Raw genomic sequence first — 22,127 nt, 5'->3', positions numbered from 1 at the left:
AAATATGACATATAACCATCTAGAATTTCTAATATATGCAAATTTAGCAATAGAAGAAAAATTATATTCCTTTACATATAAGAATTAAATCCTGCTATATCTGAACACACTGGGCATATAGTTCACTATAAAAGAATTGTGCGGTTTTTGTTTTTTTAATTTATTTTTGGCTGCGTTGGGTCTTCCTTGCTGCACGTGGGCTTTCTCTAGTTGCGGTGAGTGGGCCTATTCTTCATTGAGGTGCGCAGGCTTCTCATTGCAGTGGCTTCTCTTGTTGCAGAGCATGGGCTCTAGGCACACGGGCTCAGTAATTGTGGCTTGCAGACTCTAGAGCACAGGCTCAGTAGTTGTGGCACACGGGCTTAGTTGCCCCACGGCATGTGGGATCTTCCCAGACCAGGGATCGAACCCGTGTCCCCTGCATTGGCAGGCAGATTCTCAATCACTGAGCCACCAGGAAAGTCCGGATTATGTTTCCTATATTTAAGAATAGCAAGGAGGCAATTTGGTGGCGCTCTGTTAGGTTCTGTAGTCTACTCTTTGTGTGTAGTGGGGTGGTACTTGGTACTTGTACTCTACTGAGAGAGTTTGATCTTTAAAACCTTACTTGTGCTGATAATTATAAGTACTGTTAAAAAAAATACTAGTTTTGTGATTTCAGCTTCCTGTTTGCTTTCCTTTAAATGTCTTCCAAATACTTCAGAACTTCTTATTGAAAAACAATTTTTAAAATTTCAAATAAATCAATACCAGGGAATTTTAGATGTAAATGACAAAGGTAAAGTTAATAAAATACTAGAGGAACACCGTAGAAACGTATTTTCATGATCACGGTACAGGGAACAACTTTACAACTGAACACAAAAAAACTCTTAGCATAAAAGATAGGCAAATTCTACATTAAATTTATTACATTAAAATGAAGAACTTCTGTTACTCATGAGCCACCCTTACCAGAAGAGTGAAAAGCCAAGCCACAGCATGGGAGAAGAGACAACTATAACCACACAAGGATTCATCTAATACATATAACAAACATCAGTATGAAAAAGATAAATCAGTAGAAAAACAGGCAGGAGACATGGTAAAACACTTCAAAAATAGGATAGTCAAATCATTAGTGAACATGAAAAGTGGCTCAACCTCATCTGTAATCAAGGAAGTGCTAATTAAAACCACAATGACAAAACCAAGTGGTGGCAGGATATGGAGTGAAGAGGCTGCTTATTTATTGCTAGTAACTGTAAATCAGTACAATCACTTTGGAAAACAGTTTGACAATATATACTCAAGTTGAAGATACCATGCCCTTGACCAAGTAGTTCCACTCTAGGTATATACTCATTAGAAGCCTCAGCACATATACATCAAGAGACAAGAATACTCACAGCAGCATTACTATAAAGACCCAAAAGCTGGAATCTATCCAAATGTCCATCAAGAGGAGAATGGACAAGCACAGTGGTACACGGATACAATGGAAGACTATTCAGCACAGAAAAAAATGACCCACTACCATATACTGTAACATGGATGAACCTCACAGACATAATATGCAAAAAGCGTAATATGCTAGACACAAAAGCCTATATACCGAACAATTCTATTTACATGAAATTCAAAATCACTAGGCAATTAGGTAGCAACATTCCATTTCTTACCCTAGGTGTTGTCTACACAGGTGTTGGATTTGTAAAAATTCATTCATTGATCCATATTTTTGTGTTATTTACCATGATATATTTGCATAACAAGTTTTTTAAAAAATCATAAAGCAGTAATATCCCTCCCCCTTTATTTGACTTCATTTCCTCTCCTTCTAGAAGCTAAATTCCTCATCTATTTATAACTGTCATCTGTTTTTCATCTCTCATTCACCCCGAATCCATTTCAGAATGTGTTTCTGCCCCTAACACTCCTCCCAAGTGACTTTTGCTACGGTCACCAATAACCTCCAAGTTGTTGAATCCAATATATGTTTTTCAAGCACATCTTGTTAAGATTATTCAGCAGCTATAACCGATGCTCACCATTTTCTCTGCTGGCTCATCCTTTTCTAACTACTCTTTAAATATTGGAGTTACTCAAAGCAAATTCCTAAACTCTGTTTTCTTCTCACAGTATACGCTCCCCAAGTGATCTCATTCCAACCATTGCTGCTTCAGTCAGTATCTGCTAGTGACTTCCTCAGTGTGGGTTTTTGCATGTCTCAGTAGAAGATCAAATTCCACTCAAAGATCAGGATTTCCTCCCCAAACCTGATCTTCCAGAGCTCCCTATTTTGGTGAATAGCATGTTTATCTATGCAGATAGCAAGATCAGGAACCGCCTTCTTCCTTCCCTCTAGCAATAAATCTATGACCAAGCTCCTAAACAGCTCTCTTACATCACCACCACCCCTGTCTACAACATCTACTGAAAAAGCCTGAGTGGCTTCCTGCCTCCACCACTGCCTACCAAACTCCATATTTCAGTCAGAGTGCTCTTTTTAAAATACAAATAACGGGGAATTCCCTGGTGGCCCAGTGGTTAGGACTCTGTGCTCTCACTGCCAAGGGCCTGGGGTTCGATCCCTGGTCGGGGAACTAAAATCCCCAAACAAACAAACAGAAAAACAAAAAAAGGGACTTCCCTGGTGGCGCAGTGGTTAAGAATCCGCCTGCCAATGCAGGGGACATGGGTTCAAGCCCTTGTCTGGGAAGATCCCACATGCCGTGGAGCAACTAAGCCCGTGCATCACAACTACTGAGCCTGAGCTCTACAGCCCGCGAGCCACAACTACTGAGCCCGCATGCCACAACTGCTGAAGCCTGTGTGCCTAGAGCCCGCGCTCCGCAACAAGAGAAGCCAGCGCAATGAGAAGCCAGCGCACCGCAACAAAGAATAGCCCCCGTTCGTGGGAACTAGAGAAAGACTGTGCGCAGCAACGAAGACCCAACGCAGCCAAAACTTAATTAATTAATTAAAAATAAATAAATAAATAACCTGCTTTGGCTACTTCTTATACCTTTTTCAGTACCGTGCCTTAAGAAAAACAATCTTAGGTATAAATCAGGCTGCCTGAAAGCAAAAACAGAACAATGACCATGATACAAAGGGCCTTAATCTCACTTTCTAATAAACTCCAAAAGTAGTAGTCTCTACCTAACACCAAACCAAAGTTAGTACATTGATTAGGAATGCAGATACCTAGAAGGATCCAGGACTGGAGAATCTCAATAAGCCAGGCTCCTTAGAAGTATCCCCTGTAAAAGTTGTTACCTACTCCACCCCCAAGCACAACAAGCCCATCATCAAATGGGCTGCAGCCTGGAGGTAAGGGGCCAACTGGCACCACTTTATAATTTCAAGCAGAAAAGCAGAGCTCTCAGGCCTGCTGGAATAAACAGAAAGCAATCACCAGAGCAGAGTTCAATTCGAACACTGCAAGTTTTAAATTAATAGCAACAGAGTTTCATTAATATGATAAAATAACTTAAATCTACAGACAGGTAGAAGACTTCTAAATTGTTTTGCCAGAAAAACTCCCAGTCTAGCAAGGAGAAGCCTAAATACCTAATACAATCTCTGGGTACCCATAACTGCTCTACAAAGAAGCAGCCTGCTAAGCTAATATGGCTGCAATCAGAAGAATCCCCTCCACTGTCTCCCTTAGGATATCATGAAAGACAAAGGCAATGAACAAGGAATTGCATCCCAGCTGCAGCAGGCACAACCAGGGAAGGGCAGACTGGCTGATCAAGAATCTCTAATGCAATGGAAAAGTTAGTCCTTGTTAGCTTTATTCAAGGAGATGTTGGACTTGCAGCCAATGAACCCTACTTTTTCTTTCCCACAGCCAAATTTTCTTTCAATTATAAATATCTCCAAAGGTCTGCCACACAAACACCTAAATAAAACATTCCTGAAGAAAGAACACAAATAAGAGACAAATTCAAGAAATGTTCTAAGAGGGACTTCCCTGGAGGTCCAATGGTTAAGACTCGATGCTCCCAACGCAGGGGGCACAGGTTCGATCCCTGGTCGGGGAACCAAGATCCCACATGCCACACCTCATGACCAAAAAAAAAAGGAAATGTTATGAGAGATTGGGGCAGTTAAGGAGGATCAAATATCTTGGTAATATTTACTATTGCCTTAAAACAAACACAACCATACACATACATGTGCACACATGCACACACACCCCCTAGGGCTAGAGATAATAAAAAGTATATCCTTGAAAAACCAGGACAAAATTTCATACACTATCAATATGATATAGAAAGGAGAGACCAAAGGACAAGTGAATGTGCTCAAGTATTTAACAGGAAGATGTATAAACTTAAAAGTTTAATAAGTCAACGGGGATATGGGATACTAAATTAAGGACAACCATTATAAGTTCAACAGAACACAAAGTACCAAATAAGCAGTTTCCATCTACATTTCCAGATGCAGATGCATTTTACTTCAATAAAGCAAATGCTTTATAGAGCATTATTACACCAGCAATTCTTATTTGTTGTTTAAAAACAAAACAAAACAAAAAAAACCTTGCCTAAAGATTATTTTGATGACATTTTTTTAAAGATAACTTTGTGGTTGTTTTTTTTTTTTTTGGCCACGCTGCATGGCTTATGGGATTTTAGTTCCCTAACCAGGGATTGAACCCAGGCCCTCAGCAGTGAGAGTGTGAAGTCCTAACCACTGGACTGCCAGGAAATTCCCCAATTTTGTGACTTTTAAATTATTTTTAGCATTTTGCATACGCTGTACAAGTTTTTGCTATTATCTGGCTAGTATTTTCAAGACCATGACCACATTTTCTTTGTTATTAAATCAAGAAAGTCCTCTAATACATTCCAACATCCACAAAGCAAATATACTTCCAGGAGGGAAAAGAGTATGAATTATGAGGAAACGGTGATAGAAAACAAAAGATGACCGACACTTAAATAGTTATTAATAAAGAAGGAAAAGGAAGAAAGAAAAGAATATACTAGTAAACAAGGAAATTCGACAGTCATAAAAAGAAAGGAAATTTTAAATAGAATAAGCTTTCAAAGAGAAATAGTGTAGGAAAAGTTTATATATCATAAATAATCACCTATACAAATGAATGTGTTATTCTCCACAGAGGGCACAAGTTGTCATTTAAACAAACCAGCTGACAGAGAATCCAAAATTCAAAAGAAACCTATTTGCAGAAGTGACACAGCCTCCCGCATCCTGGACCGTAGCTTTTAAAGGAAAATATGGTATTTTAAAAGTCTCAGAGGAGACTAAGACTCAAGAGTATGGTATCCATCAAGGTCCAAGTGAAAACAACTCAGTGTATTCATAATTGGGAATTTAATACAGACAACTCGTTACACAGATTACAGAATTGCTAAGAAGCCAAAAAAGGAACTGTGAGGCAACCTACTGGATTAGCAATGGCAGGAAGCCATTACCACCCCTACACTAGGGAGACCGGGAGGAGGGCAGGGCGCTAGAGTCACCTGGCAGAAACTGGAACCCCAGTGGAGCTGCCGAGGTGAAGTGAAAACCACAGAGGAAATGCAGCTGCTGACAGAGAGGGAGAGGGAATAATACTCTTCCCTTTCTCCCATCCTCCCTTTCAATTACCCACCAGTGCCTCCCAAACCCTGCCAGAGGAAAACAGACATGGCAGCCTGGGAAACAGACAAGAAGCAGCCCCCTTGCAAGAGGGAGCAGGAAGGAGCAATGAAATGGAAGGTATCTGAGAACAAACAGGCCTTGAACTGGCACACATTCTGCTCAGAAAAATAATTTTAAAGTCTAAAAAGTTCAACACTAATGATTATTTTGCAGTTATAAATCCTATACAAGTAACCAAACTGGAATTACAAAAACTTCTTTTCTAAGAAATTGTTATCTCACTTGGACTTGAAGTTTAAGGCTAGGCACTACATGTTACAGTGACTCTAAGACTTGTACAATACAATATTAGTTCTAATCAAGTTTCTGTAGTTGAATATGTTACTTTTTAAATTAAAAATAAATTTATTTTGAAAACTTAAAAAGTCACTTAAAGAAAAAGTAATCTGACGAAAAGTAAGCGTTCTTTTTTTGGAATCAGGTAAACCTCAAACAAACATTTAATTCATATGCCCCCCAAAAGTTAAAACCATACCATTTAAATCTGCATTTTCAAATCTGACCCAGACTATTTTCTCCTTTTCTTCTGTTAGAGGTGTTCCACTGTAAGCCTGCATAGTAAACAGAAACACTTGAATGAAAATGTTTTACAGTTCAAATATTAACTGATATTCAAAACAAAAAGTAACTTAAATAAGGCCAACACTATCCCCCTCCAACCTCACCAATCCTACATCTTGAGAACTAGCACATTTTGTAATATTTTTATTTTTAAAGAAACTTACCCAGGAGTCTGATAAGCTTGGTCAGAAAAGGGTTTTTAGCCTAAGAATTACAGAAACCTAAAATACAATAATCATAGTCTACTAGGAAGCATCACTCTAATTCAAAGGTACTCAAAAAACTAATCTCCTATACTGGTCAACAAATAAAACTGAAGAAATACACCAAACTACCACAGGTATCAATTTAGCTCCCAGGTGTTTATGATCAGGCAATTACACTCTACCTAGAATTGTCAAGAGCATTACTTTCTGCTAACCACCAGTTCCAGGTGGAGGGCATGGCCAGGGTTGGGGGGTAGAAAAAAACGTATTACTTTTCAGTCTCTTATCTGGCCTCTGGACCCAAACTATTAGCTTTCTTGCAAGCCTGCAAGGGTCACAAAGATAAGCATGAACTGCTGTGAAGTCACAGGAAAAGTATCAACGGTACCCATCAATATTCAAAGGGAGTCATCTCTCCTCAAATCAAATGTTTTTATTTAAAATTGTCTAGATTTTCTAGACTGTATACACTTGCAAGCACTTAGAACGTCAACAAAAAGCTGCAACGTTTTCAGTTATAAAGTGGTCTTCAGTTCACAGAACAATTATTTAATATAAGCTGGATCAAAAGCATTCAAAAACCACTATTCCATATATAATCTGTGTTATACACAACTTGCTTTAAATTTCCATGCAGTTTTACAGCCCTTTTCCTCTACCGCACAAGGTTAACGGCCATTGAAAATATTACTAAAAGACAGGGTTACTCTAATAGTAGGTTTACTATGCAAAAAGAAAAAAAAAGTTATCTTACACATCCTTATGATTTCAATTGTTTAAGAAAACAAGTTGTGTATAGGGCAGTTAATTCCTTTGGAGAAAAGGAAAACCTGCACTAGAACCAACTAATTCATCTACTTTATCTTCAACCATCTCATCCTCAACTTCTTCCTCTTCTCCCTTGGTCTTGCTCTCTTCATTCTTGAAAATTCTCCTTTTTAATATAAACTTCTTCTTTGGGAATAATTTTAGATTACTAAACAGTACAGAATTCTCATATACTCCTCAGCCAGTTTCCCCTACTGTTAACAATCTAACCTAACCAAATCTTACCCTACCATGGTACATTTGCCAAAGCTATGAGACTAACGCCAGTGCATTACCACTAATTAAAGCCCCAGACTTTATTTGGATTTCAGCAGTTTTTCCACTCATGTCCTTTCTCTGCTACAGGACCCAATCCAGGATACCACATTCATTTAGGACCACCTCTTTTTTCCTATGTCAGGCTCTCCCTTAATCTGGTAAAGCTATAACATATACAATATCTTCTTCCATTTAGCAGATTTATTACAAGGCTGCTAATCACCTGCATTACTCGACATTCTCCCAATCCCTCTGCAACATTTGCACGGTGCTCTCCTTTGATTTCTGGCCGATATGCAGCACGAAACAAGGTTAAAAGAGGCCTTTCAGTGAATTGAGATTCTTAAACTTTTTTCTTTCCCCTTCAGGGGGAAACAAAACTTTCATAATGAGGCCTGCATACTTTTGCTATGTCTTCAAGTTTTCCTCTCTCCTTAGCAGACACAGTGCTCTTTACTAAGCATTTTTTTAAAAATTCTGTGAAGTTCACTGAAGAGGGTTGCTTCTTGTGTGCCTTCCTGCAGACTGGCATCAAGAAGGCATATGACAGCATGTCATTTTGCCTCTCAGCTTTCTATGATATCCTTTGCTCATGTTTAGGTATTTTACTGTCAGTGAAGCACAGACTCACCCAGTGCCCATCCAGGTTTATTTGCTATCTTACTGGAGGGCAGTGCGCTGCCACACAAAAGTTTGTTATTTCTCCCCCCAGCACTGATTTTTAGCCCTCCTTCTCCAACCGAAATCCAACTGCTCTAGCTCTCTTATTTATGGTTGAAAACTTTCACCCCATTACTGAGTACAGGATTTATTTCTCCTTTTATTTCTTATCCGGTTTCTAACGCATATACACGTTCATAAGCACAAAGTTATTGTTCAATTTTAAAAAACACAGCAACAATCACTATAGATATGTTGTGTTTTATTTTTTCACTGGAGAGAAAGTAACTTCCATTGTGTGCTATTTGTCAAAAGTATAATTTTTAATCACAGCAAATTATTCTATAGGGGCAACATATCACAATTTGCTTGACTGCTACTGACATTTGGGCAGGCTACAATTTTTCACACTGAAACATGTCAAAATTTCTCACTGAAATGAAAAGTTCTGAGCTTTAATTTTTTTATTTGCTGAATTTTTTTAAAATAAATTTTCAGAAGTACAACTATTATATCAAACGGCACAGTTAGGGCTTCTACCAGCTGTCAATGACATCTGCGTCAATGACACAGTAGGAACTCACTCTATTTATGACAGCTGAAGAAGCTGATACCAGTCTAACAACACATTTTCTCCCTTTTAGCCATATCTGGAGACCCAGAGAATAATTTCTAAGCTCCATGAATTTGATAATTCCCAGAACAGGGCAGGAGTTGGAACATAACATCAGCAAAAATATATCATTTTCCAAATGTATCACCACAAATTGCCAACGGGGGATTACAGATTAAATGTGGAGAAAAGGAGACCATGGGTCACCAAATCTGGCCACGACCTGTGTTCATAAATAAAGTTTTATTTTAACACAGCCACACCCTTTCTTTTACATAAAAAGCAGTGCTGCGTAGTTATAACAAACATTGTATGAGGGACTTCCCTGGTGGCGCCGTGGTTAAGAATCTGCCTGCCAATGCAGGGGACACAGGTTCAAGCCCTGGTCCAGGAAGATTCCACATGCCACGGAACAACTAAGCCCGTGAGCCACAACTACTGAGCCTAAACTCCGGAGCCCACGAGCCACAACTACTGAGCCCGCGTGCCACAACTACTGAAGCCTGCGTGCCTAGAGCCCATGCTCCACAACAAGAGAAGCCACTGCAATAAGAAGCCCGCGCACTGCAACAAAGAGTAGCCCCTGCTTGCTGCAAATAAAGCCCGCGCACAGCAACAAAGATCCCACGCAGCCAAAAATAAAAATTAAAAAGCAGGGCTTCCTTGGTGGCGCAGTGGTTGAGAATCCGCCTGCCACTGCAGGGGACACGGGTTCGTGACCCGGTCCGGGAAGATCCCACATGCTGCGAAGCGGCTAGGCCCGTGAGCCATGGCCGCTCAGCCTGCGCATCCGGAGCCTGTGCTCCGCAACGGTAGAGGCCACAACAGTGAGAGGCCTGCATACCGAAAAAAAAAAAAAATTAAAAAGCAAAAAATAACATTGTATGAATTGCAAAGCTTCTCTGGCCCTTTACAGAGTCTGCCTGATGGCTACACTAGACCATGAAGCCTTAAGGACAGGCACTGAGTATTCCCCAACTTAAGACAGCACCTGACCAGTAGTGCCTGAATTTTTGCTTTCTTTCCACGGTCACTAGAATGACTTACCTAACATAAATTTCTTAAATGAATATTCTAATTCTTAGATCCGGACTACAACTTTACTTCTGAAGTGACTTAACTCTGATCCCAGTCTTCACAGTCAACTGCATAGATTATCCCCTTTCTAATGTATAATCCTCATAAAAACTAAGTTAACCTTCTACCTTCTGGCATTTTTACCCTATCAGTTTTAGCAGCCCCCTATTTTCAATCTATTGCTCAACCCAGTATTCTTGTTTCTCTAGCAAACTCTCCAACTATTCCCTCAAAGCCTCTGACCGCAGCCTCTCTCCTCCAGCCAACAAAAACTGCTTGCTACGCAGGGTTTCCACTAGCACAAAAGGTGCCTTTGTAAAAATCTGATAAAGGGGCACTCTATAGCAGGCAAATTACCAATATTTTTAAATGCCCCTTCCTTGGAACTAGCCTCACGTCAGGGCTCAGGGCTTAAGAGAAAGGTGCAGTTTGTAGAAGACCAAGTTGGATTTCGGCCCCTGATTGTTCTTTAAGTCTGTACTGTACAGAGTACAAGATTCTCCACAGCCACATATGGATATGCCTACCATATCCAGTTGGGCAGTTTCCTTTACCATCAGATTCCCAACCTTGCCATTCATTTCAACTAACGCTACTTCCAATGTCCTTCGGAACTTGACTCCTTCACGCTTTCTTTGCTATGCATTCCCTTAGCAATTACATATTCAGTCTGTACTATCATGTGCAACACTTAGTGATATGTTGCTATTACCTCTGACTGCTTCAAGCCATTTGACTTCCCTTCTTAACCAAGTTCCTCAAGAAAAGAAAGCATTTATTTTTCCTTACATGCCCCACAGACCTTGTCATTGTGGCCTATTTTCATTAAAGTTGACCGAACATAATAAAGGAATACCAAACATGCCTTGATACTTTCCCTTATTTGATGAATACAATTTATTAATACAACTGAAATCTGGATTTTAGACTTTTCTAGGTAGGACCTTCTCATAAAGCTGGGACACTGGATCTATGAATGGTCTTTTTTTTCTTTTTTTTTTTTTTTTGCGGTACGCGGGCCTCTCACTGTTGTGGCCTCTCCCGTTGCGGAGCACAAGCTCCGGATGCGCAGGATCAGCGGCCATGGCTCACGGGCCTAGCCGCTCGGCGGCATGTGGGATCTTCCCAGACCAGGACACGAACCCGTGTCCCCTGCACCGGCAGGCGGACTCTCAACCGCTGCGCCACCAGGGAAGCCCTGAATGTTCTTTTTGAACAGTGCAATTACAGATACCACAGCAGTCTGAACACTGACATCATCACAGGAGAAAACACAGAAACCTTTTCCTTCAGTAGTTCCACTAAACAGTGTTTCCCAAAGATACTGTTTCACAAGAATCACCTGAGATTCTTTCTAGAGACACAAGTTATTGGATGCCACCTTAATTCCCCTGAGTCAAACTCACTGGGAGATGGGCCTGGAAATTATTATTTTTAACAAGTGTGCCAAGCGACACCTATGTTAATTTAAGTCTGAGAGACGGTGCACTAGAGGTGATCCCAGGAGGGTTCCTCTCATTCTTTATTCTCACATTTACATAGAGGGAACAGTAAAGGGCTTACTCTCTTATAAGTTAGAGTAACAAGGCAAGCTATAATTGGCATAAAACTACTGCTCAATGGGAAAGTGATATAGATTTGACCTCAGTGTAGTATTTAGTTAATATAGTATCTAGTTAACCAGATGCAAAGCATATATTGCTTATTTCACTTCCAACAGGCAACATTTAACTAGGACAAGAGAAAGATTTTGGAAAGAGAACCCAAATAGACAGTTCCAAGCCCCATCTCTCAGCTAATATCGCACCTTGATTACTCTTAGTAAAGCAAGGGCTAAGGAATAATAATTATGCCACCGTCAGCACAAAACTAAGGCACATCTAATAATAACAGCAAGTATGGTTCTACCCTACCAACGCTTGGGATGCTAAAACATCAAAAGTCTAAAGTTGGCGATACTGGTGTCAAGTTTAGGGAACAGAATATTTCAGAGCTTCCCTGGCCAACAGTAAAGCCTACTATTTCTGAAACCACACAGACACTTACCTGGGGCACAACATCCTGCAGAAAAGTCACGACACTTTCCATGTAGGACTGCTCCCTGAAAAAGGGTGAAATGGATAAAATTTATCATGACAGCTTAATATGAAACATGGAAAAGCTCTTTCTACAAGCCTTAATAAAGTTATTCATAATAGTAAAAAAAAGAAGAAACAACTCTCATCGTCTGATAATTCTGCTAACCTGCTTTCTTAATTTCTTTATATATGTTATTAAATGCAAATGAGATTTTAAAATTTTTTAACTTTATCTTTTCTTTTCTGTTTTTTTTTTTTTTTTTGGCCGCACCATGGGGCTCGTGGGATCTTAGTTCCCCAGCCAGGGACTGGACTGCCAAGGAATTCCCAAACATTATCTCTTCTTAAAAGTCATGCTCCATTTTTTTTTTAGGGACTTCCCTGGTGGCACAGTGGTTAAGAATCCGCCTGTCAATGCAGGGGACACGGGTTTGAGCCCTGGTCTGGGAAGATCCCACATGCCGCGGAGCAACTAAGCCTGTGCGCCAAAACTACTGAGTCTGCGCTCTACAGCCCACGAGCCACAACTGCTGAAGCCTGCACGCCTAGAGCCCGTGCTCCAAAACCAGAGAAGCCACTGCAATGAGAAGCACGTGCACCGCAACGAAGAGTATTCTCCACTCGCTGCAACTAGAGAAAAGCCCGCGCACAGCAATGAAGACCCAACGCAGCCAAAAATAAATTTAAATTTTTAAAAGTAAAATAAAAATAAATAAAAAGTCATGCTCTATTTTTTTAAATTGAAGTACAGTTGATTTCCATTATTGTGTTATTTTCAGGTGTACAGCAAAGTAATTCAGTTATACATTTTTTCGATTATTTTCCATTATAGGTTATTACCAGATATTAAATATAGTTCCCTGTGCTATACAGTAAATCCATGTTGTTTATGTATTTTATATATAGCAGTGTGTATCTGTTAATACCATACTCCTAATTTATCCCTCTCTCTCTCTCTCCTCTTTGGTAACCGTAAGTTTGTTTTCCATGTCTGTGACTCTGTTTCTGTTTTGAAATATAAAAGTTCATTTGCATTATTCTTTAGATTCCACGTATAAGTGATATCATATGACATTTGTCTTTCTCTGCCTGGCTTACTTCACTCAGTATGATAATCTCTAGGTCCATCCATGTTGCTGCAAATAGCAATAATTGATTCTTTTTTATGACCGCACGCTCTCTTATTTTGATACAGATAGAACTTTTAACTCATATTTGAAAGAGTGCTGACAGAAGACTTGGCTAAAGCAAGACCGTCCTCTTGAGTCAGAGCAGAAGAATGCCCTAGTTAGAGCAAGAAAAACTGTTGCTGATGACTCAGTATTTAGTGACCTTCTCTTTAAACTGGTTAAGAACCTAGTCCCTTACCTGTATCTAGCAAAATGAATCTATATTTTGCTGCAGATGCAGGCATTAGAAGGAGTTATTAAACAGTCCTCACAGAACTTTTGGTGTGGATAAGGTATGGGAAAATATCAAAATGCATAAAGGTGAAGAACTATTAAGGACACTAAGATATTTTAAATGGGAAATATATGGAGATCAGCAAATGGAGGAAAAAAATTTTTCTTCAAAATATATACCAAATCAAATTCATTTCAGAGAAATGTGAAAAATTACATTTGAAGAAAATAATGTGAGTTACCCTAAATCCTATTTTTTAAAAAGGCAATATGCCTTAGATACCTACAAAAACTGAGTAGGCCTTAAAAAAAATTTTTGATTAGGCCTACCTCTCCAACCTCACTTTTCTCCCACTCTTGTAACTTACTCTGCTTCAGTCACATGCAACTTCAATTCTTAGACTACACCAAGCTCTTCTTTGAATCAAGACCTTTACACCAGCTTTTTTTCTGCATGGATCCCTTCGCAAATTCTTCCCTGCCTTTTAGATCTCCAGCCTAAGTGTTACCTCCTCAGAGAGGCCTTCCCTGACGGCCTTAAATCATACTCCCTAATGCTGTTCTCTAACATAGCACACTGGGCACTGATCAGAGCCTGTAATTACTTACTGTGTCCTCCACTAGAATGCAAACTCTATTACAGAAAGGAATCCATCTCTCATATTTACCTTATATCTCCAGAATCTATAAGCCAGTACTTAGCCACAGAGTAGATGCTCAAGCATTATTGTTAAAAGAATACTGAATAAAGAACTTCAAAAAACACTAAAATTATGTATTGCGTAACAAAAAGCAATATATGTGGAATACCATATGGTGAGGCAGCATAGAATAGTGCATAAGCACACAGACTCTGAAGACAAACTGCCTGGGTTTGATCCAGGTTTCCCTTCTTGGATGTTACCAAGGAAAACTTTTCTCTCTCTGCTTTGGTTTCCTCATCTGTAAAATGAAGATTACAACAGTACCTAACTCATAGCTAATAATATGCTTAGCCAGTTGCCATGGTCCACAGTTAGCAAAGAAATATATAGCCCTGGGAAATGCAGGAGGGAAAAAAAAGCAAGTATAATGGTGAAATATCATACTATACATATATTTTTTGTTAGTCTGAGAAGGCAATTTTATGTAACATGCTAAACTGCTCAAGGGAAATAATTCAAAATGCTACAATTCCCTTATTAACACTTTGAAAGACAGAAAGCAAACTTTATCTCCTTAGCCAGGTATTCAAGGGTCTTAATTGTCCACCCCAACCTCCTTTAAATAGGTCAACTTCCCTAGATTCCATTTATGAAAATAGCTTGCCTTTCCCACCTCTGCTTACTCCATTGCCTTTGCCGAAAATGTGCCCTTGATTCTAATTGCCCAAATTGTATTCAGCCGTTAAATTACACAATAAATGTCAGCTTTTTCAAAATTTATTTATTTATTTTTGGCTTCATTGGGTCTTTGTTGCTGTGTGCAGGCTTTCTCTAGTTGCGGTGAGCGGGGGCTACTCTTCGCTGTGGTGCGTGGGCTTCTCGTTGTGGTCGCTTCTCTTGTTGCGGAGCACGGGCTCTAGGCACACAGACTTCAATATATGTGGCTCACAGGCTCTGGAGCGCAGGCTCAGTAGCTGTGGCGAACGGGCTTAGCTGCTCCACAGCATGTGGGACCTTCCCGGACCAGGGTTCGAACCCATGTCCCCTGCGTTGGCAGGCGGATTCTTAACCACTGCGCCACCAGGGAAGTCCAAATGTTAGCTTCTTAATGAAACCTTTTCAGATCTAAAATACTCCCACTAAAATATTCCCTCCAATCAAAATTTTAAAAAAATAATAAGGACTTCCCTGGTGGCGCAGTGGTTAAGAATCCGCCTGCCAATGCAGGGGACATGGGTTTGAGCACTGGTCCAGAAAAATCCCACATGCCATGGAGCAACTAAGCCCGTGAACCACAACTACCGAGCCCACGTGCCACAACTACTGAAGCCCGCGTGCCTAGAGCCCATGCTCCGCAACAGAGAAGCCACACAATGAGAAGCCCGCGCACCGCAACGAAGAGTAGCTCCCGCTCACCACAACTAGAGAAAGCCTGCACATAGCAAAGATGACCCAACGCAGCCATAAATAAATAAAATTTTTAAATAAATAAATAATTAAAAAACACAAAATATTCCCTCTAAATTCCCATGCTGTTTTGCTGGCAACTTTTTTATTCATTAGAGTGCTTGCAAGTATACACAGCTTAAAACTACATTAGGGACTTCCCTGGCGGTCCAGTGGTTAAGAATCCGCCTTCCAATGCAGGAGACGCCAGTTCGATCCCTGGTCAGGGAACTGAGATCCCACATGCCGTGGGACAACTAAGCCCATGTGCACGCTAGAGCCCACAAGCCACAACTAGAGAGAAGCCCCCACACCACAACAAAGATCCCATGTGCCGCAATTAAGACCCGACGCAGCCAAAGAAAAAAAGAAAAAAAAACTACATTAGATTATAAGCTACTGCAAAGTATAGCCATGCTTTGTCAAAAAAATGCTTAAAATATAGAAATGTACTCTTTATGACATTCACTTTGAAACTTTCTGACTGAGACCTAGAGTGATACATCACAATCCAGAAAACATATACATACATATGAATGCATATTATCTATGTGCGTGTCAGAACACAATACTAACTCCCAACTATATTTTCTACTATATTCTATTTCATTTTTTGAATAATGGTCTTGATCCACTAAACTGATTTAATGACCCTAACTGTTAAACCTGAGGTTTGAAAAAGCAGTACTCAAGGACAAAATACAGTGCTTTTCAAGTACTCTATAAATGTGCTAAATACATCAAACTGACCCTCCAATTACTGCTTTTATTTGGCCTTGGCAAGGATGTTTATCATCGTGTAAAGCCAAAATTAAACAGATTTTACAAAAGTAAGTACTGCTTAGAAAGGAAACCTAAATGTTAGTTACTATTCTGAGTAATCTTTCCTTTACCTATCAGGCTTATCTGAAATTTGCTTACGTGACAGCCTGAGGGCGAACCACGACTCCGCCAGTACAACGACTGGGTCTTCTGGGGGAATCTGTAGCCATTGCTTCATTCACAAAACCTGTTTCCAGAACAAAAAGACAGAAAATAATGGATCATTATTGTTGGGGGTCGGGAGAAAGATACATGGTTGCTCACTAGAGATCCCTTGTCACAAATACCTAAATGTTAGGTCCTAAAATGTAGGAAAATTTCCCAGCAATTCCTATTACACCTAAAAGAGGGGAGTGCAGAAGAGGAAGAAGTAGATAAAAGATTTTTCAAACTACTATGAGGTTTTCTTATTTGGACCAAGGCTCAGAACCACAAAACTAGTTAAGACCCTTGCAGGACCCTCTGACCTACTGCTTTTTTATTGTTTTTGTTTGTTTATTTTTGGCTGTGTTGGGTCTTCGTTGCTGCACTCGGGCTTTCTCTAGTTGTGGCGAGCAGGGGCTACTCTTCACTACGGTGCACAGGCCTCTCATTGCGGTGGCTTCTCTTCTCCATGTCGCAGAGCACGGGCTCTAGGTGCGTGGGCTTCAGTAGTTGTGGCACACGGGCTCAGTAGTTGTGGCTTGAGGGATCTAGAACATAGGCTCAGTAGTTGTGCAGCACAGGCTTAGTTGCTCCGCGGCATGTGGGATCTTCCCGGACCAGGGCTCCAACCTGTGTCCCCTGCATTGGCAGGTGGATTCTTAACCACTGCACCACCAAGGAAGTCCCTGATCTACTATTAACATAAACTAGGAAGGGATGGAAAGTCTAGCACAGGATCACTTTATAAAAACAAATATGCTAACTTTGCGAGCCAAAATTAAAGAATTTACTGAAATCTTATATTGAGATAATAAAAATATACATGGTATAATATTTTAAGACCAAATTGAACAGTGAGGTACTACCTTCCAACTAAGAGTGTTGGGAAAATAGGAGTAAAATGGCCTACGTATCCTGATGGATGTTAACTAGTCTTATTGTGGTGATATTTTGCAGTGTATACAAATATCGAATCATTATGTTGTACACCTGAAACTCATGTAATTTATATGTCAAATATATATATATATTTTAAAAAGACTGCAGTCACAATTTAACAAGACTATCAAAATCATATTTGTAACCTCATTTGTAATCATATTTGTAACCTCTGCTATTGTAACCTAATCACCAGAGTCTAAATAAGTAATAAAAACATATATGACATTAGAAGCCCTTCCAGTCTCATCACTGAATCCTGATCCTTGAATGTCTAATAAGCATCTGAATCACTGGGGAGGTTTTCAAAGCATGGACTGTATGTGGTTAAGGTTAAAAGAGACAGCAATATTAAAGATCTCTTACACGGCTCAGGAAAGCCCACAGCCTGGAACTAATCTTGAAAGCCCTTAAAAGCATCTCCTCTAAGCAGGGAGCATTCTATCACCTTATTTGAAAACTCGCAAACTGATGAGTCCCATCTGCTACAACCAAAACACCCTGTGCCCCAACTAGCCCAGGTACCCCTTCCTCAGTGGGTATCTTCACCTCCAGCCCCTGAGCCCTCTCATTTCCATTCCACCCTTTATTTCTCGAAACACAGGCTCCCAAGAACTGTCTTTAAGGGCCCTGTCTCCTGAGGACGACCCTCGCCAGCCCCTCAGGCCCCACTCTCCTGAAAGACATCAGCACGGCGTTACCCATTTCACCTCCAACGCTCAGCCACCGCTGTCCCCGGCCGCCCTCTGGCCCCTTGCCCTTCCTCCCCTCCCCCTCCGATTTCCACAGCTCTACCTCGTCGAATTCCTACCAGCCAAGCCCTCTCCCCTCACGCTGCTCGTCCCACGTCCTCGCCAAGCCTCCTCAAAGCCGCAGCACCGCCAGCCCTCTCACCGGCCGCGCCGCCGGTAAACGCTGCTCTCCAGCTCAAGACTCACTGTTTGGAGTCTCCCCTCGTGATTGACGGTTACCACTTCCTACCACGCCTCAGCGGAACTACCTTTCTAGCCAATCCCAGAAGCAAACTGGCCGCAGCTGGGCACCGCCCTTAGAGGTCAGCTTCGCCAACCAGCAAGTAGCAAAGAGGCGGACCCGCCTCCTGAAGTGATCCAATCCGCTGGGGCTCGAGGGAAAACACAACAGTATGTGAGTTCGGGTGAAGCCGGGGTGTAAGGTTCGGTTGCGAACGCAGGCAGGTAGGGAGGAGTTACAAACATGTCTGTTTTCCTTTGGACACAGCACCTTCGTGGCCTTGTCAAAAAGCATCATGCCGCAGAAGCCTGTGCACGTCACTTGGGTGTCTCAGGCTGGGAGTCGTACCTCACGGGGACCGGTCTGTTTACATCGAATTCTCGCGACAGCTGGTTCGAAGCTCAACGCACGTGGACATGGCAGCTGCCAATCACTTTTAGCTGGCCAGTCAACCATCCCGAACGCGCCTTCTGCCCCGCCCTTTTCAATGTGTTTACCTTCCGGGAGCTTAGGCTGGCTGACGCTGATGGGCTGCCCTGCAGCCAGGGTGGTGATCTGAATGACCGGTACGGCTTGTATTGTTTTCAATTTGACATGGGTTTGTGGACCACACCTGACTCCTTCCTAACTGTTTACACTTCCCGTAAGGAACATATTGAGATCGCCCTGGTGTCATTCCGTGGGTTACATTTCTTATATAATAATATTTATTGTTCTATCGAAGGAACGCTCAACATAGACTTAAGCACTTCATAAGTACTATCAAATTTAATACTCTTGACAATCCCATGAAAATATGGCTTATTAATAGGCATGGGGTTTGTAACAAAGTGGCTGATACAGCAGTAAAAACTTTTAAAAGGTTTTAGCACTGTGAAGGAGGGAAAAGTTTAGTAGAGAAAATACCTCACCAGAAATATGCAGTTAATCAGGTGCTGGACAGACGGATGATGATATAGATATAGATATAGCCAAGAAACCACCCATTTGCTTGTGATGCTCAATTAGTGCCAATAAAAAGGACACCCAAAGTAATATTTATCAGGCTAATGTTTGGACATTCATGTTCTTTCACTACACAAATTCCCAGCACTGTCGTCCTTTTAAGATTTGCTTCCTACATTAAACCCAGTAATGAAAGAATCTTTCCAGTATTTTGAATTCCCTTTGTTCTTATTGCTTTCACTGGCTTACTTCCTTGTTGTCTTTGAAATGTTTTTTGGTTATTTCTCTAATACATGTCTCATTTTCTCCCACTAGAAAGTTAAACTCCTCCTAGACATTAATAGACTAAGGCTTTCATGTTGTTGAATCCCCCTTTATACCTAACTACCCTGAACACAACAGATATTTCAAAATTCAGACTTACTTGAATTAAATAATTATTACTCTCATGTTGTCCCTGACCCAGAGCAGGAATAAAGAGAAAATCCAGAGGAGACCAATAGGCAATACTCACAAGCGGGATAACCAGCATTTGTATAAGGTTTTTCAGTTTAAATAGCTGTTTTACATGCATTGTTAAATTCCATAACTCTTTCACTATTCCTCTACAAAGTTGTGGAAGAAACAAGGAAACAAAAATCATAAACACAAATTCAATCATTCAATAAATATTTGAATGCCTACTAAGTGTCAGGCATGTTCTAGGCTCTGGAGATACAGCAATAAACAAATCAACCAATGTACTTGTCCTCAGCCAGAGAACTTGCATTCTGGTGGGAAGACAGAAATAAACACACAAACAGAGAAATTCAAGGAGTGTAAAATGGTATGGGAAAAAAATAAGCCAAATAAACAGAGGTCAGAGCTGGCTTATTTTAGGTAATGTGGTCAGGGAAGGCCTCTCAGGAGATGGCACTTGAGCTAAGACTTCAATGAAGTAGTAAGAAAGCTGCTCTGAGGGAAAAGCAGTCAGGATAAAAGAAACAACAGGTACAAAGGCCTTAAGAAAGGAATGAATTTTGAAGAAGAATGAGAAAAACATTGTTGTTAAAGTGAATTAAATAGAAAATGATAGCAAACTAGTTAGGAGAGGTAAGCAGTGGCCAAATGGAGTATAGTGTATAGAATTATAAGGAGTTTTAGTTTTATTCTAGGGTGGGACTCTATTGGAGGACTTTCAGCTAGGAAGTGTCATGATCATACTTATATTTCTAAAAGATCGTTCTATCTACTAAACAGAGAATAAACTGTCATTAGGGAGGGGACAAGAGTGGAAACAGTGGGTCAAGTAGGGAGGCTATTTCACTAGACCAGATGGGAGAGCTGTCTAGAACTGGGCCTAGAAGTGAAGCAGCAGAGGTGAAAAGTAATCACTTTCAGAATATTTTGGAAGACAGAACTAAAAGAACTTGATAATGGGTTGGATGTGGGATAGAAGGAAATGAGAGAATCAGGGACGATGCCTGTGCTTTGGGCTTGAACAACTGAGTGATGATGTTTACAGATAGGATGAACCCTGTTGAAGTTATACATTTTTTAGTGGGGATGAATTTCTGTGCCCTGATTTCATCCTTTGTAAATTGTAAAAAAAAAAAAATTATTAGCCTGATAGGATTTTTTTTATTAATGTGATGTTTTGATAGGAGGTTGTGTTTTATTTTATGTTTATTTATTTATTTGGCCACGTCATGGCATGCAGGATCTTAGTTCCAGACCAGCCATCGAACCTGTGCCCCCTGCAGTGGAAGCACAGAGACCCAACAACTGGACCCACCAGGGAATTCCCAGGATTTTAAAAAATTAATTTATTTACTTATTTATGGCTGCATTGTGTCTCTGTTGCTGTGCAAGGGCTTTCTCTAGTTGTGGTGAGTGGGGGCTGCTCTTCGTTGTGGTGCACAGGCTTCTCGTTGCTGTGGCTTCTCTTGTTGCAGAGCACGGGCTCTAGGCGCGTGGGCTTCAGTAGTTGCGGCATGTGGGCTCAGTAGTTGTGGCTCACGGGCTCTAGAGCACAGGCTCAGGAGCTGCGTCACACAGGTTTAGTTGCTCCACAGCATGTGGGATCTTTCCGGACCAGGGCTCGAACCCATGTCCCCTGCATTGGCAGGCGGACTCTTAACCACTGCACCACCAGGGAAGTCCCAGCAGGATTTTTTTTTTTTAAGTTTTAAAATTTTGCAAAGTTTAATGTTGGTACTGTTTCTTTCCATATCAGTTGGTACAATTTACATCATATTTTATACTATTTAATCTTTGCAAAGACATCATATACACAAAGATACAAATTCGATAACTGAAAAATATGGAATGTTTCATGAATTTGCATGTAATCCTGTGCAAGGGCCATGCTAATCTTCTCTGTGTCATTCCAATTTTAGTATATGTGCTGCCAAAGTGAGCACAAGCCTCACAATTCCACAAGTGGGATTCTTATGAGGTGTAAATAAATTTAAACTTCTCAGAACCAGTTAGAAATTTATACAAATTAACTCATTGTAATTACTAACTTGCCAGTCTTACCAGGTTGAGAAGTTCCGAACATTAGGACCTGCTTTCCTTTCTTATCGAAGTTTTCCTGCCAGAACACCATACGTCATTACTTGCCTTGAGTTGGAAAACAGTTTGCATTCACATCTGTAAATGTATTCATCCTCTTAACTTATGTAAGGTTTTTGCACACAATTCTCAATTCTTGAAGAGATAACAACAGATTTTGGTTTTCTACTGTCATGTGAGAATATTAGGCCCCAGCAGTGTGCCATTGTGAGGAAGTAAAAGTGCTGCAGTAAACCGAAAAACAAAACGAAACAAACCCAGCTATACTCCGTTTTTTCTCCACAAAGATGGTGTTCGATTCTCTCATCAGC

General features: G+C 40.6%; 1 protein-coding gene and 1 non-coding gene across 4 annotated transcripts in view; both read right to left on the bottom strand.

Moving 5' to 3' along the window:
- BCAS3 (BCAS3 microtubule associated cell migration factor) overlaps window positions 1–18,309 on the bottom strand; it is a 573,053-nt gene extending 554,744 nt beyond the window's left edge. For 2 of the 3 annotated variants that reach the window (XM_060290805.1, XM_030881822.2), the window contains exons 1-4: window positions 18,155–18,309; window positions 16,360–16,447; window positions 11,914–11,968; window positions 6,140–6,215 (exon numbers count right to left, since the gene is read on the bottom strand). In XM_060290805.1, coding sequence (XP_060146788.1) covers window positions 6,140–6,215; window positions 11,914–11,968; window positions 16,360–16,430 — 202 coding nt within the window. In that variant the 5' untranslated portion in view covers window positions 16,431–16,447; window positions 18,155–18,309. Of the gene's footprint in view, window positions 1–6,139; window positions 6,216–11,913; window positions 11,969–16,359; window positions 16,448–18,138 lie in introns of all 3 variants that reach the window. The other variant, XM_060290806.1, reaches the window with a different exon arrangement.
- Window positions 18,310–21,556: 3,247 nt separating this feature from the next.
- LOC115866412 (U6 spliceosomal RNA) lies at window positions 21,557–21,662 on the bottom strand. Its single transcript, XR_004044649.1, has one exon. It is a non-coding gene; the product is annotated as a U6 spliceosomal RNA (small nuclear RNA).
- Between the last annotated feature and the right edge of the window lie 465 nt (window positions 21,663–22,127).

The sequence above is a fragment of the Globicephala melas genome, chromosome 20, assembly GCF_963455315.2.
Source record: "Globicephala melas chromosome 20, mGloMel1.2, whole genome shotgun sequence".
NCBI classification, from domain to species: domain Eukaryota; kingdom Metazoa; phylum Chordata; class Mammalia; order Artiodactyla; family Delphinidae; genus Globicephala; species Globicephala melas.
Note: the sequence above shows the minus strand (reverse complement) of the source record. Positions and strands in the feature narration are given on the sequence as shown.